Source organism: Telmatherina bonti (assembly GCF_933228915.1).
Source record: "Telmatherina bonti genome assembly, chromosome: 6".
NCBI classification, from domain to species: Eukaryota; Metazoa; Chordata; class Actinopteri; order Atheriniformes; family Telmatherinidae; genus Telmatherina; species Telmatherina bonti.
Window position 1 is genome coordinate 11998356 of NC_136624.1, and position 15381 is coordinate 12013736.

Genomic DNA, 15381 nt, shown 5'->3' on the forward strand with positions numbered 1-15381 from the left:
CCCATTTTTACTTACGTAAGTGAAAAGAAACAGACCTTTATCCAAAACAGTGCTTTTGCCTCATTAAACAAAGCTGGAACTGAAGATGTTCACACACAGTTTTTTTTGTCCATTTAGAGACACCGTAATTAAAACTGTTGCACAAACATGACGGTTGTCATGTATGTAGACCCTGGGAAAGAAGCTGGCAGCAGCTGGCAACAAGCAGCAGGTGAGACCAGTTTGGGTGGGGCAGGTGATCTGTCTATCAAGGGATGGAGAAACACTAACAAAACCAACAATGACTCAAACGGAGAAGAGCTTTTAATAACAAACCTACATCTCATTTATTAGATCGTAATGGCAATTCTTTCTCCTGTGTCTCTGCTGCCATCTGATGGACTTATGGGCTCTAAATAGTTATACATATTTGCAGCGGTAAATGAATGTTTGCAAATTATTTAGTTAAATGTGTAAATCATGTTCGGTGCAAAAATAATCTGCCTCCCCCCAGATAGATATATTCAATTAAACTTTATTTATATAGCGTCAAATCACGGTGATGCCATCTCAAGACGCTTTACAGACAGAAAAAAAAACCCCACAATGAAAGCCAATTCATAATAGCCTATATAAGGAAACCAACAGATTGAGTTGGAGATAAAGCATGTCATAGATAGATAGATCTTTCTAAAAACGACCTATCTATCTATCTATCTATCTATCTATCTATCTATCTATCTATCTATCTATCTATCTATCTATCTATCTAGTGAAACTGCTAAATTCACTCTGAATTTAAATGTGACAACAAAATTAAAAGTAATAAAGGTAAAAACGGTTAAATGGACGAATTTCTAGCGTATTTCAGCTTTACTTTCTCCTGAACTTTAGTTTGTCTGTTCTCTTATCTACCTATTTCTTAATTATTATGAACAGCAATGTCCTCTTTTTCGATTTACATGTTTATGACTTTTGCTTTAATTTCCCCCTTTTTTTATTTTACAAAACGTGTATCGGAACCATTTTTCAAAGTTTATATTAAATCATAAAGATGTAGATTAAAATAAACAGAGAAGCGCGTGCATTCTTGCTCCTCTCGCGCTTTAACAGCTGGTTTGTTCCAGGCGGCGCTCCGTAGCGTGAGAGGCGTCGACAAGCAGAGAAGACTGTTGTGGGAATTTTAGCGTTCAGCTGTGGACAGCGGGACATCTCATCTTAATTTGTCGGACTGTCGCTCGCAGCCCAGGGTCATAGCAGGAGGAGAGGCCCGGTCAACCGGCTGGAAGCGGTGAGTAAAGGCTGCTGTCAGGTAGCTGCTAGCTGCTCCTCAGCCAAGGTGTTCCAGAGCCGCTAGCGTGTTAGCCTTACTTACTGACAGGTAGCAGACCGCAGGAGACCCGAGCCGAACCGGGTGAGATTTTAAATTGGGTGTGTTAATCTTACTGACCTCAATCTAGAGTTCGGCTGAAGTGTTTAAAGACAACCCGTAGATGGGCTCAGCTAACGGGGTTTGATAGCAGGCTAGCAGCTGGAGAGAGCAACTTTACCATCACATATCAGCAGTAAAAGTAACACAGTATACTCTGGCTACTCTGATAAATACAATTAGTAAACCCAGGGGTTCTTCATCTACTATATGTATGTATGTGTGTGTGTGTGTATATATATATATATATATATATATATATATATATATATATATATATATATATATATATATATATATATATACACATTAGGGTTGTGACGATATACAATATGCTTTTCTCCCGATTCGATTCAGATTTTTTGGATGCCGATTCGATTTAAATTGCGATTCTCACAATTCTTCGATCTTGCTGATTTTTGTAGATTAAAAACAAAATAAATGTATAAAACTGTTTTTAGCTCGTCATTTTTCATTGATTTCAATTAGGAAAAAAACAACACAGTAGCCAGACCATCATTCTGCTGCTATAAAGCCCCAAAAGACAAATAAAAAGATCAATAAAAACAATCAAAATTACATAAAAAGATGATCATGGATTAGTTTTATTTATTTGAAAAAACAAACAAATGATTTTTTGTTAAAAAAATTGATTTTAAAATTTTGTAGCAGAAAAAATCCAGATTTTTGATTTTTCGATTAGATTTTGCTGTATGTATATGTGTATATATATATATATATATATATATATATATATATATATACATATATATATATATATATATATATATATATATATATATATATGTATATATGTATGTATATGTATATATGTATGTATATGTATATGTATGTATATGTATATATATGTGTATGTATATGTATATATGTATGTATGTATGTATGTATATGTATATATATGTATGTATATAACATACACAGTTGTGCTCATATGTATTATTGTATTTCGTTAAAGAAAAGGCTGAATTTACAACAGTCACTCAAATAACTGGAGACTTAAAAAAGGAACAATAACTAAAAATTTGCAAAAATATATAGTTTAGTAATATAAGACACTGTTTTTTCATTTAACTGAGTTGAAGGAAGAAATAAAAAAACAAACAAATTGGTCCTGGACAAATTAGAGCACTTTTCTGTTGAACAGTGGGACAAAATACCTGTCAACAGGTGCAGAAGTCTGACTGACAGGAACAGAAAACACCTGACTGGAGCGAAAACATTAAAGGATTGTTCAACAAAATATTAGTTTATGACTGATGTAATATGTAATAAATTATCTTATTTGTTTTCTTTTTTAAAAAAAAAAATTCTATTGAACCAGAATTAGAATATAATGTAATGATTTTCATAAAATTTTTATTTATTATTACTTTTCCAGCTTATTACAATTATTACAATTTCCAGCTTATTTTACACGCAGCTGTTTTTTTTTCCTTCTTTAATGAAAGGGTATGAATAAATATGAGCACAACTGTGTATATTAAGTATGTGTCTAAATGTGTCTAAATTAGTATGTGTCAGAAGTACAAGTACTACTGTGTTCCGTTCTCTGTTTACTGTGGTAGACACTAATGAAAAGCTTACCACACTGTGGTCTGTGTACTGTATTAAATATCAGCAATGAAAGCATAATGGTGTTCTGTGTTCCTGTGGTGAATATCAGCTGGCAGTAGTACTGGAAACGATAGTACGTTAGTATTACTGGTGTATGAGTTGTGAAATTAGTGAGTCATGTTCTGGATGTAGTATCCAGGTCCAGACAGAATGTGAAACTGAGCTCAGATCAGTCTGAACTGGTGGACAGAAGTTCTGTGAGAAGTTATGAAATCCACATGTTTGTTTTCACTGCTCTCTGGTTGTGTTCTGCCAGCAGTTTATGGGTTGGTGAATCCAGTTGGACAGAATGAGCACTAAGGGAGGCGGCACTGCTCTGACCCGCCGGAACTACAGGCTGGCTTCAGACATGGACAAACCCAGATCCACAGGTACTGAGACATGGCCCAGGTTCATCCTGGCGGGGAACAGGTTCATCGCTGACCTGATGCTCTTTACGTTTTGTGCTGAAAGATGGTGAAAACCACATGCTGTGTTTATTTATCAGGTATCGTCAATGAGAAGCTGCTGAGTGACTACCTGCATCATGTGTTTCCTTCCACCAAACAGGGACCTGCTCAGGCCCCGCTCAGGTAACAACTTTCTGGACTTTCCTCTCATCGCAAATAAACATTTATGACCTCAATTCAAAACAACCACACTGAACATACTGAACACACTCCATTTGGGAAAGAGGATTCCTAAATACCTGGTAGTCTGAAAACTTAATTTATCATCCAGTCCTCATGCTGCTCATCAAAGTTTAAAACCTGATAGTCCACTGGTTTGGTTTTCATGATCCAGTTCGGAAAAGCTTGTATTCCCACATTTCTACTGCCTGTTCTCATTTGTGTCATCTGGTATAGTGGAAGCAGTGTTGATTGATTGATTGATTTTTAGAATATTGACATCTTTAGTAGCTTGGGATTTATGGCTGTCTGAGCCGATAGGAACTTTATTTGTGGACAGAATTCAGTGATAAACCAGACTTTGAGGTTAAACTGTGGACCAGTCAACACCACAGCTGAACTTTCACATCACAAAATAGATAAGACACATGGTTGTCATGACAACTAAATATATGAGAACCTAGTTTCCATGGAGAGAACCTGGACCAACATTTAGAACAAGCTCTGAAAGGTTGAGTTTTTAGGTTTGGACCGAGACTGAAGAATTCAGGCTGCGGTCTGATGTTGTTCAGTAGATGTGCATCATCCACAACCGAGTCTGCTAGATCCGGGATCGGCCATGGATGTTCAGACTTGATCCAAATGAACGACTCATGAACATAATAGTGAGGAACCTGAGAAGAGGGCGCTTACGCTTAGCAGATCTGCTCCGTTTTTATCAGATGTGTTGAAAAAGCAAAATGACTAAAACCTGCAGGGGAGCAGGTCCCAACATCTGATCTACAGGACTCTGACTCCAGAAAACAGAAATCAGGTGATCCTTTTAGTTTGAACATCGGGAAAGCTCAGTCCTTCTTTCAGCAGCATGTCTTCATGTCGGTTTTTCAACCTAATTTTCAGTAGGCCAGTGCGTTCAGACCCCAGAAAAGTTGGTTCATAACTGGAACTGGAAAAGAAAAAGCATGACATCAAAGGTTTGTTTCACCTGAACGTCAGAGTTAAATAAAGTTACAACAAAATATACTAAAAACCAAGAAAAAAAATCCAGACCAAATAGTCATAAGTTCTCTGAAAGACCACCCACTAAAAGTTGGGATTGGCTAAATGAGGTCGATTAAACCCTGAAATTATTTATTCAGAGTGCGGTTTCTCCAATAGGGGTGCATGTGTCCCTTGTGGTACTTCAAGACACTCCTGGGGGGTATTCCATGAAGGAGGATTAAGGGAATTAATTAGGATTAAGCTAATCAAGTTCTGTACCGTCATTGTGGCTTAAATGAGTCCCAGCTCAGTTACCATAGTAACTAGTGTTGGAGAACAAGTCTTCTCTCAACCAGGATAACCATACACAATTTTTCCCCAACCAATATATTGGTAGGGTGCCCCGGTTCCTCCAACAGCGACCCCAGCCCTCCCAAGAACTTACTCATCTTCTCTCTGTATTACGCAATGTAAACCGGAGACGTAGCTGAAGAGTTTGATATATAATATATAAATGATCTGTAAAAGTTATGTCATTAATAAAGTAAAAACCGATACCGATAATTTCTGATATTGCATTATAATATTGATATTGAGCTGTAATATCGGTATGCCAATAATATCAGACATCTCTAGTATTCCTTTTAATTCTTTGTTAAAGCTAAAACAGGCCACCCCGACACCTGGATTTAGATACATTTTGGCTGACACCAGATGATATCACCTGTCAGTCACTGGAATAATGGCTTGAACTTTCGGAGCCATGCTGCTGCAAAAAGAGCGAAAAACTGAAGCAGGTGATGTAGTGAGAAGAGGTGGGAAATTGAATCGAAGAACTAGAATATCAGGGTTTTTTGGCATCACAATTTTAAAATAGATTTTTTTGTTAAATTGATGTTTTTTTAAAAAAAATAAATAAAAATAACCCATTACACATTTTTTGTCATTTTTATTGATCTTTCTACTTGTCTTCTTTGACATTATAGCAGCAGAATGATGGTCTGACTACTGTGTTGGTTTTTCCTAACTGATATTAAGAAAATTGATGAGGAAAAAAAAGTTTTGTACTTTTTTTTGTTTTGTTTTTAGTCTGCAGAAATCAACGTCGAAGAATTGTAAAAATTGCAATTTAAATCGAATCAGGACAATAGCATATTGTCACAGCCCTAGTAGTAAGTAAACCTCTGTCAGCATTTAGGTGAACATTTTTACATCCATGAACTGCAGACCACTTAAGGGATTATGTTCTTTATGTGGTTAGAAACTAACTTGCTACAGCACAAAGCATGAACACCTCCAGCAGCAGATTGACACAAAGCTAAAACTCCCGAAGTTTCTTTTTGAGAAAATTAGCTGAATTCAGATCACTTCACAGACAAAACAGCCACCACTTCATCAGAAAGCCCTGGAGGCGACTTCCTTGCTGGTATCTTTGAGGCCAAAATGTAATAATGCAAAAACAAAGTCCTGATGTTCTGGCAAAGACGATGATGGGGAAAAACTCATCAGAAAAACTAAAATCTCAGTCTGATGACACGGTTTGCTGCAGAGCAGGTAAAATAGGAACAGACGAGTTGTGTCGAAACTTTGAAGGATGGAAAAACAACTTTAATGTTGCCAACACACTTTTCCATGAAAACAGTCTGAGAGGAGGTTTGCCATGAATGTAGTCATGAGTTATTCACATTAAATATGTTAGAAACATTTTATTTTAGCATATTTTAAATCAGCCTGTTCTTTAGTTAAAACTTTGGGTCTTCGAGGACAACAGTCCTGCAAGTTTTAGATGCTTCCTGCTCCAAAACACCTGGTCCAAGTGAACAACAGCATGTTTCAGCTGTGCACAAGCCTCTGGATGACCCACTAATTGAATCAGGTATGTTGAAGCAGGAAACTTGCCTTTGAGATTCGATGCCACTGATCACTGGTTTAGGAGGTACTTGGCTGAAAATGAATTCTGCGGGGGACCCTGAAGAAAGTTTAATAACGATTTAGAGTAAAACATGAACATTGCTGTGTTATATCGCTGGGCAACAGATTAAAATCTTGGTAGGCAATTTTTATTAGCGCGTGTTGACATGCTAACATCTGAAATTCACCGTTATCTGAATATATATTTTATGTTAGGAAGCCGCAGGTTAGGCCTGCGTGATAAATTGTATTTAAATCTAAATATCAATTTTAAACACAGTTAGCGAATCACATTCATTCATTCATTTTCTAAACCGCTTAATCCAATTCAGGGTTGTGGGGAAGCTGGAGCCTATCCCAGTTGGCTTTGGGCGACAGGCAGGGTACACCCTAGGCAGCTCGCCAGTCCATCGCAGGACCACACAGAGATAAACAACCACTCACGCTCACACTCACACTCACACCTAGGGGCTATTTAGAGTAACCAATTAACTTAACATGCATGTCTTTGGACGGTGGGAGGAAGCCGGAGTACCCGGAGAGAAACCACGCATACACGTGGAGAACATGCAAACTCCACACAGAAAGGCCTCTGACCAAACCTTTCCTCAGCCAAGGATCGAACCAGCGACCTTCTTGCTGTGAGGCCACAGTGCAGCGAATCACATAGAATAATTTTGTTTTCATGTTACACTGTGCCTCGTTCAGGTTTAAAACATTGGTTTCTCTGGTTTATTATAAGTTTTATAAATCTGCTTCTTCAGTCTTAGTACCTGCCATCTTTCTGGTGTGACAGTCATATGAACATCATGAGTCAGCTGCACTCAGACCAACAAAGTTTCCATAAATGCTTGTCATAATGAAGCTTGAGGTCTTAATCATAAACTTTCAGGACAAAATCTCTGAGATGTTTGTTTACTTCCACTTTGGTTCTGGTTAAACTGGTGTGAACGTAGGCTAGTTCACTAGAAAGCACCTAGGTTCTGAGACTTTAGAACAGAGGCAGTGCCAGAACCAGAACCAGACTTGTGTCTGTGTGAAAGGACTAAAGCCTGTTGCCGCCAAGAGGTTCAGATCAGTGTTTGCATTTTTAAACATTTCCAAAGGAAAAACCTGAGAAACATGGCAGAATAATAACTTATGGGACCCCTTCCATTGAGATCCATTTTTAATGGACCATTCTTCTTCTTTGTTTCTGTCTAACGTTCTTTTTATGATCCAATGATGGCCTTGCACGTTTTATTAATAATGATTTTAAAAAAAAGAAAGGTTTTGTGCTGCTGTGACATGTTGATGCATATATCGCAATGCCCTGCGTACCAGGTCATGGTATAGTTTGCTGTGGAAACAGAGATCCGGCTTTACCAAACCGTCCTTTCTGAGACAGACCCGTTGGTGGAAACGAACCTCAACTGATTGATTCTGATGGAGACATTTACTGCAACTGGTTCTTAACCAGTTCCTGGAAGACGATTTACTGGTGTGGGAAAGTGGAGGATGGTTTACTGGGATGGGGAGGTGGAGGATGGTTTACTGGGATGGGAAGGTGGAGGACGGTTTACTGGGACGGGAAGGTGGAGGATGGTTTACTAGAACGGGAAGGTATTGAACGGTTTACTGGGACGGGAAGGTGGAGGATGGTTTACTGGGACGGGAAGGTGGAGGATGGTTTACTGGGACGGGAAGGTGGAGGATGGTTTACTGGGACGGGAAGGTGGAGGATGGTTTACTGGGACGGGAAGGTGGAGGATGGTTTACTGGGACGGGAAGGTGGAGGATGGTTTACTGGGATGGGAAGGTGGAGGACGGTTTACTGGGACGGGAAGGTGGAGGACGGTTTACTGGGACGGGAAGGTGGAGGATGGTTTACTGGGATGGGAAGGTGGAGGATGGTTTACTGGGATGGGAAGGTGGAGGACGGTTTACTGGGATGGGAAGGTGGAGGACGGTTTACTGGGACGGGAAGGTGGAGGACGGTTTACTGGGACGGGAAGGTGGAGGACGGTTTACTGGGACGGGAAGGTGGAGGATGGTTTACTGGGACGGGAAGGTGGAGGACGGTTTACTGGGACGGGAAGGTGGAGGACGGTTTACTGGGACGGGAAGGTGGAGGACGGTTTACTGGGACGGGAAGGTGGAGGACGGTTTACTGGGATGGGAAGGTGGAGGACGGTTTACTGGGATGGGAAGGTGGAGGACGGTTTACTGGGACGGGAAGGTGGAGGACGGTTTACTGGGACGGGAAGGTGGAGGATGGTTTACTGGGATGGGAAGGTGGAGGATGGTTTACTGGGATGGGAAGGTGGAGGACGGTTTACTGGGACGGGAAGGTGGAGGACGGTTTACTGGGACGGGAAGGTGGAGGACGGTTTACTGGGACGGGAAGGTGGAGGACGGTTTACTGGGACGGGAAGGTGGAGGACGGTTTACTGGGACGGGAAGGTGGAGGACGGTTTACTGGGACGGGAAGGTGGAGGACGGTTTACTGGGACGGGAAGGTGGAGGACGGTTTACTGGGACGGGAAGGTGGAGGATGGTTTACTAGAGCGGGAAGGTATTGAATGGTTTACTGGGACGGGAAGGTGGAGGACGGTTTACTGGGACGGGAAGGTGGAGGATGGTTTACTGGGACGGGAAGGTGGAGGATGGTTTACTAGAGCGGGAAGGTATTGAATGGTTTACTGGGACGGGAAGGTGGAGGACGGTTTACTGGGACGGGAAGGTGGAGGATGGTTTACTGGGACGGGAAGGTGGAGGATGGTTTACTGGGATGGGAAGGTGGAGGATGGTTTACTAGAGCGGGAAGGTATTGAACGGTTTACTGGGACGGGAAGGTGGAGGATGGTTTACTGGGACGGGAAGGTGGAGGATGGTTTACTGGGACGGGAAGGTGGAGGATGGTTTACTGGGACGGGAAGGTGGAGGACGGTTTACTGGGACGGGAAGGTGGAGGATGGTTTACTAGAGCGGGAAGGTATTGAATGGTTTACTGGGACGGGAAGGTGGAGGACGGTTTACTGGGACGGGAAGGTGGAGGACGGTTTACTGGGACGGGAAGGTGGAGGATGGTTTACTGGGACGGGAAGGTGGAGGATGGTTTACTGGGATGGGAAGGTGGAGGATGGTTTACTAGAGCGGGAAGGTATTGAACGGTTTACTGGGACGGGAAGGTGGAGATCGGTTTCCTGGAGTGGGAAAGTGAGGGACGGTTTACTGGGACAGGCAGGGGGGAGGTTTGAATGCAGCCTTTAAAGTATGAATCCTGGGGTAAGCGTGTTTATTTTTAGAGCTGCTGAAGGAAACCTGAAGCTGTCTGCTTAAAGACAGAGAGTGCTGAAAACAAGTCCAGTCAACACACTGTTCATTTGACTTAGTCAGCTCTGACTCAGCATAAATAAAAATACTGAGAATTTTATTAAACGCTGAAACAAGTCACTTTATTTAAATGTGACTTCTTACTGAACAGAACTGGTCAGAGCCGGTTTTATGTTTCACTTCAAATCCTCCTATAGTTCAAAACCAGTTAAACTTTTTTTTTTTTTTTTTTCCCCTCTAGTCTTTTAACCCTCCATGCTCCAAAGTGGTAAAATTACAACACACACATGGCCATATCTCCAGAAAGAGAATGGATTACAGAGAAAACTGCCAACATGTCGAAACATTTCTGTTTTTCTTAATGTTTTAGAGCAAGCATAACTCTGTTGTTTTATTTTTAAATCAGTTTTTCTTTGGTTTTACTGCCAGGTGTTTTGATATTTGATGTTATGTTGTTAACAGTGGTGCTGTTCTGTTGGCTTGGTTCAGACCTGCTTTAGTTTTTGCTGGTCTGAACAGCAGTGGTTCTGGTTCTGGATCCAGCCTGGTTGTTGGCGTGTTATTACCAGAGTATTTCTGCTCAGTTTGGACTTCTCTGGTTTCAGGCTTCAGAACTTTAAATGCCTACGCAGGTCAGAACAGAACCAGTCTGTGTTGTTTGTCTTTGCTGTTCAGTGGAACTTTAGTAGACTGATGGTTCTGGTTCTTGTCTGAAGTGAAGGTGCTGTCCTCCTTTTTTAGGCGGTCATGTGCTTAGTCACTTGATTGCACGAGTGTTAGTTCTGAATCTGGTCCCCGTCTTCATGTGTGTGCAGGAAGCCTCTCGGTTTCCAGGATCTGGGCAGCCACTTGGAGAAGCTGCTGTCAGAGGGAGAGGATGGTGAAGATGGCAGAGGTAAAGCAACAATCTAAAAGACTGAGATGTTTGTGCAGAGGAACCTGATGACATGAACCTTCATCGATGTTTTCTAGCTCCAGATCAGAATGTCGAGGGTCGTCTAGGTCCACAACCTGTGGTTCTGGATCACACCAGCGGCTTTGAGGGGCTCCTTTTTGTAGATGATGACCTGCTGGGGGTAAGGGCCGGTGGAGATGGAGGGAAGGCAGGTGGAGACGATGAAACACTGACTGATTTTTGCATCATGTTTCTGCAGGTCATCGGCCACAGCAACTTCAGTTCCATCAGAGCCACCACATGTGTGTTTAAAGGTAAAACTTTCACTTTTTAAATCATAAAACTGCCATATTTTTCTGGCCACAAGGTGCACTTTATTATGAGGCGCAGCCTCAGTTATGGAGCCTATTTTTGTCTTCAGGTCACACATTAAGCACCACGTTATTGGGTGCATGCTGCAACAACAGTAAAACAAAGTAACAAAAGCAAAAAAAAAAGTGAGTTTGGTTGAACTTCATTCAGCAACAGTACCGGTAGCCTACTTATTTTAAAATACACACATATTTTTATTTTATCAATCTGTTTGAACAAATCCGTCAAAGTCCTCATCCTCTGTGTTGGAATCGAACAGCTGGACAGTTTTGCCGTCAAGCGTACCGGGTTCTCTTTGTTGTCAGAGTCATTGTCGTTGCTGTGTGGATGTTCAGCAATGATACCGGCTTTTGCAAAAGCTCAGAGAACAATCGATGGAGATACGTTAGCCCAGGCATCCACAATCCACTCACATATGGTGGCGTAGCGCGCCCAACGCTGCTTCCCAGTCTTCATGACAGTGTTCGCGTCTCTCATCCATTGCTCCCATGATGCTTGCTACTTCACTTTAAACGCTCTGTTCATGATAATGTCCAGCAGTTGTAGTTCTTTCTTTAGTCCTTTTGGGATAATGACGAGCCCAGAATTAATTTGTTTTATTACATTTTTTTCATGTAAGTGGTAATATGGGCGCGCATGGAGTCGCGGATCAACAGAGACGGTGACGCGTGGGAAAAAAAACAAAAAAACATCCGGTCTCTTTACCTAAATGTCTCTCAGCCACTCTTTCATTTTCTCCTCGTATTACGCCTCATTGTCAATCAAGCAGAGCGCTGACTAAAATCTCCCAACATTTTTATAGATTTTGGGATTCAGCACACACATAAGGCGCACCAGGTTAATAGGCATGAAAATGAGTGGCTTTTAAGTGCGAAAAATACGGTATTTGTGTCATGAAAAACTATCCAGAATTAATCTTCACTCTTGGGTGCAGGTCTTCATTAAACAAGTGAGATGATCCCAGTTCAGAAGTTTCCATCTCTGAGGCTGATCTCCTTGTTCTTCTGTTGTGTTTTGGTTCTTGAGCTGCTGCTTTGGTTCTGGCCAGTGATCCTGTTGCTCTGCTTTACTTTGGACTTTGGCCTCTGAAGCTCAGCTGGACTTCATGCTTTGTACGTGCAGCATATTCCTGCTGTATCGATTCCTCCTCAGAGCTTCAGCGCTGAGCTGCCTTCATCCTGCAGTGACTTTGTTTTTCATCCGGACCACTCTTCCTAAAACCTGTTTATGGCTTTATGTCAACAGAACCATTAATGTTTATCATCAGAACTTGGTACATCATGGACAGTTTTAGATTCCTACATGTTTTATGTTTCAGGATTTATTCATTTCAGCCACATCTGGTCCTTTCCCTGCCTCCTCTTCTTCTGAGCTTTGATCTGAATCTTCATAACTTTTTATTAAACCACATATCTCTAGAATGCAGTACAGGCTCTGAACAGGATATAAAACCCAGCTGTCATCATCAGAACATACTGAGATCTCCTTTTCCTCTAGCTCTGTCTCCTGCAGTCGAGTGAAGAAGAAACTGAACCGAATCATGGCTGCAGGTCCAGATGGTGCTGAAAACCTGCTCAGAACTACTATGTTCAGTCAGACAAGAGTTCCTGCGATGTGGAAAACATCCTGCTTTGTTTCCACTTCCTAAAATTCCCACCATTTAAACCAAAAGACTACAGAACAGTTGCAGGGAAGGCCTGCAGTCCTGCAGGTTTCCTGCTGCAGCACACCTGATAAGGATTAATGTAGGATTTCTTAATTTTGCTCCTCACAACTCCATGTCCTTCATGTTTGAGAAGTTTCCAAGTCCAGCACACCTGATTCAGATTCATTGAACAGCTTGTCAAATTCATTGCAAGTCTGCAAACAATTTCTGTCAGGCGCCTGAAAGTACAGAAAGATCTAAAACATGTAAAGTTGGTTAAAGTGGAACTATTATGTGCATTTCAGGCTAATTTATTTTTATTTCTGAGCCCAGAAGGGCTGGGATTGATGGAGTTATTGTCACAAATCGCTTTATTTACTTCAGACCGACCCACTCCGTAGGCTGTCAGATCAGCCTGTGGGCAAAAGGAGTGGATTGAGACTCTTCCGCATTAAGCCCCGCCTCCCGCCACTGCACTACATCAGGAGCGCGCACCACAACTGCTTTCACCGTCATTGTAACATCTCATAAACAGAAGGATTAGGCTAATATGAACTCAATTAAAAAAACAAAATCCAATGTCAGCACATAGCATACAGCCCTACATGTTGGAACCTGAATCAGACCCTGAAAACGAAGTGGAAAACAGCAACCCACAGCAACGAATGCAGCAGGATGTCTCTCTTTGGTAAACTCACCAGCCATCGTTGGAAATAACTTTATCCCACGTTTTCCACCCGCCTGGTGTATTTGTACATGCCCTTGTTAACCAGTAGAAGGTAACCAATCACCGAACCTTATCCCCCGGGACGTCACAAGGATTTCGAAGTAGAAAAAAACTCTCTAAAACGACATGTTTTTCATCGCCATGGAAACCGAACGGAGAGCGTGCTGGAACTCAAACTCAAACATGTGTTTAGGTGATAAAAAAACAATGCCGTTCACATGTCTGATGAGGATTCAACACTGTAACACTGTAGAAAGCTCAGAAAACTCCAAATACCATGAAAGCACCCCTTTAAGAAACACAGGTCAACATGCTTTGTAGCAGAACTTGACAACAAGCTGTTGTCAGGTGAGCAATTTCATTGGAATTTGCTGTGTTGGAGCAGGGTAACGTGTAAAACCTGCAGGACTGCCGCCATCAGGATCTAGGGTTGCCATCCCTCTACCTCACATCATGGAAGTCCTGCAGACTGTTATTAGTGTGAGATGATGCAGAAGCATCTTATATGCAAACAGAAGATACGTTTGTGGGTTTTAGGAGAAACAGGAGTAAACAAAGCACCATTTACATCCTGAGAGAAGATGTGAGGCGGTGGAGGAATACAAGGACCTCAGAGTTCAGCTGGACAACAGACTGGACTGTAATGCAACACAGAAGCATCTAGAAAGAGGACAAAGTGGAGTCTGTACCAAAATGTTGGATATCTCCTGCTGTGGAGAGTTCTGTCCGCGTCGCAGAAGGACAATTATTTCTGTTCAGTAAAAATCCTGTTGTAACATTACAAAAGTCCCTCTGGAGATAAAATAAATCTCATCTGTGTTGCAGTTAAATGAAAACGTTTCCGCTCTTCATGTTTTCTGCCAAAATGGCAAAACACCTGACTGAAGCTCCTCTGTGTCTGCAGGGAAATGGGCCTACGAGGTTCTGATCTCGTCCCAGGGTCTGATGCAAATCGGCTGGTGTACTCTGAACTGTCGCTTCAACCAGGAGGTACACACACACACACACACACACATGCACACACACACACACACACACACACACACACTCACTCTGAATGACGACATTACCATCATGTTTCTCTGGGAGGTTTGACCCAGAATATATCTGACAGTTTTTATTCTTTAAATGATCCCATCTTACTACGACGCTCATAATTAGTGTTCCAGTATTTTCCTCATAGGGATCCTCAACACCAGGGGCATTGCCTGCAGGATTGTTACCAGGTTGTGGCTGGGGGTCCTGCACTGCAGCCATATACTGGTAGTTGCTGTGTGGACCCCGGCATGCCTGGGTCTTGCCCAGGTGATGCTCTCTATGGCGGTTGAAACAGAAACTAAGGAAATTGTTTTTTTTTTATCATGTAAAGCACTTTTTGTTGCTGGTTGCATGAAAAGTGCTTTATAAATAAAGTTTGATTGATTGACGTTACAGCTACATAAAAAGGGTAATGGAGAAACTAGTGACAACCATGTTGTCTTCAGATAGAAGTCGACAGCTTGTAACACATCAGTCATCACTCCCATCTCACCTAGTTATTAAACGATGAGTAAAAATATCAACATCTACATATACTGAGGTAAAATGCAAATACATGAAAAAATTATTTAGATACAGTAATAAAATACTTTTACATGGCATTCCACCGCTGATTTTCACCCCTCAACAGCTCCGTTAACGGAGCTGCTCTGGTGCTTCTTTAGTGGTGCAGCAGTGAAAAAGGTTCCCCGTGAAACAGGTTCCTGCTGCGCCAAGTTCCCAACAATGTTGAGGCTGTTTAAATGGACAAAATCAGATCTGACCAGAAATTAAAAACAATTTTCAGTATGAACTGGTTTTATTTAATGTGACTTAATTTGTGATGAGCTGAAGATAAAACTGAAA

General features: G+C 41.7%; 1 protein-coding gene across 2 annotated transcripts in view; it reads left to right on the plus strand.

Annotated features, from left to right (window-relative positions):
* The first annotated feature begins 1129 nt into the window (after positions 1-1129).
* rnf123 (ring finger protein 123) overlaps positions 1130-15381 on the plus strand; it is a 94132-nt gene continuing 79880 nt past the window's right edge. The window contains exons 1-7 of one of the 2 annotated variants that reach the window (XM_079242586.1): positions 1130-1270; positions 3303-3414; positions 3531-3615; positions 10674-10753; positions 10831-10934; positions 11013-11067; positions 14402-14487. In XM_079242586.1, coding sequence (XP_079098712.1) covers positions 3333-3414; positions 3531-3615; positions 10674-10753; positions 10831-10934; positions 11013-11067; positions 14402-14487 — 492 coding nt within the window. In that variant the 5' untranslated portion in view covers positions 1130-1270; positions 3303-3332. Of the gene's footprint in view, positions 1271-3299; positions 3415-3530; positions 3616-10673; positions 10754-10830; positions 10935-11012; positions 11068-14401; positions 14488-15381 lie in introns of both variants that reach the window. The other variant, XM_079242587.1, reaches the window with a different exon arrangement.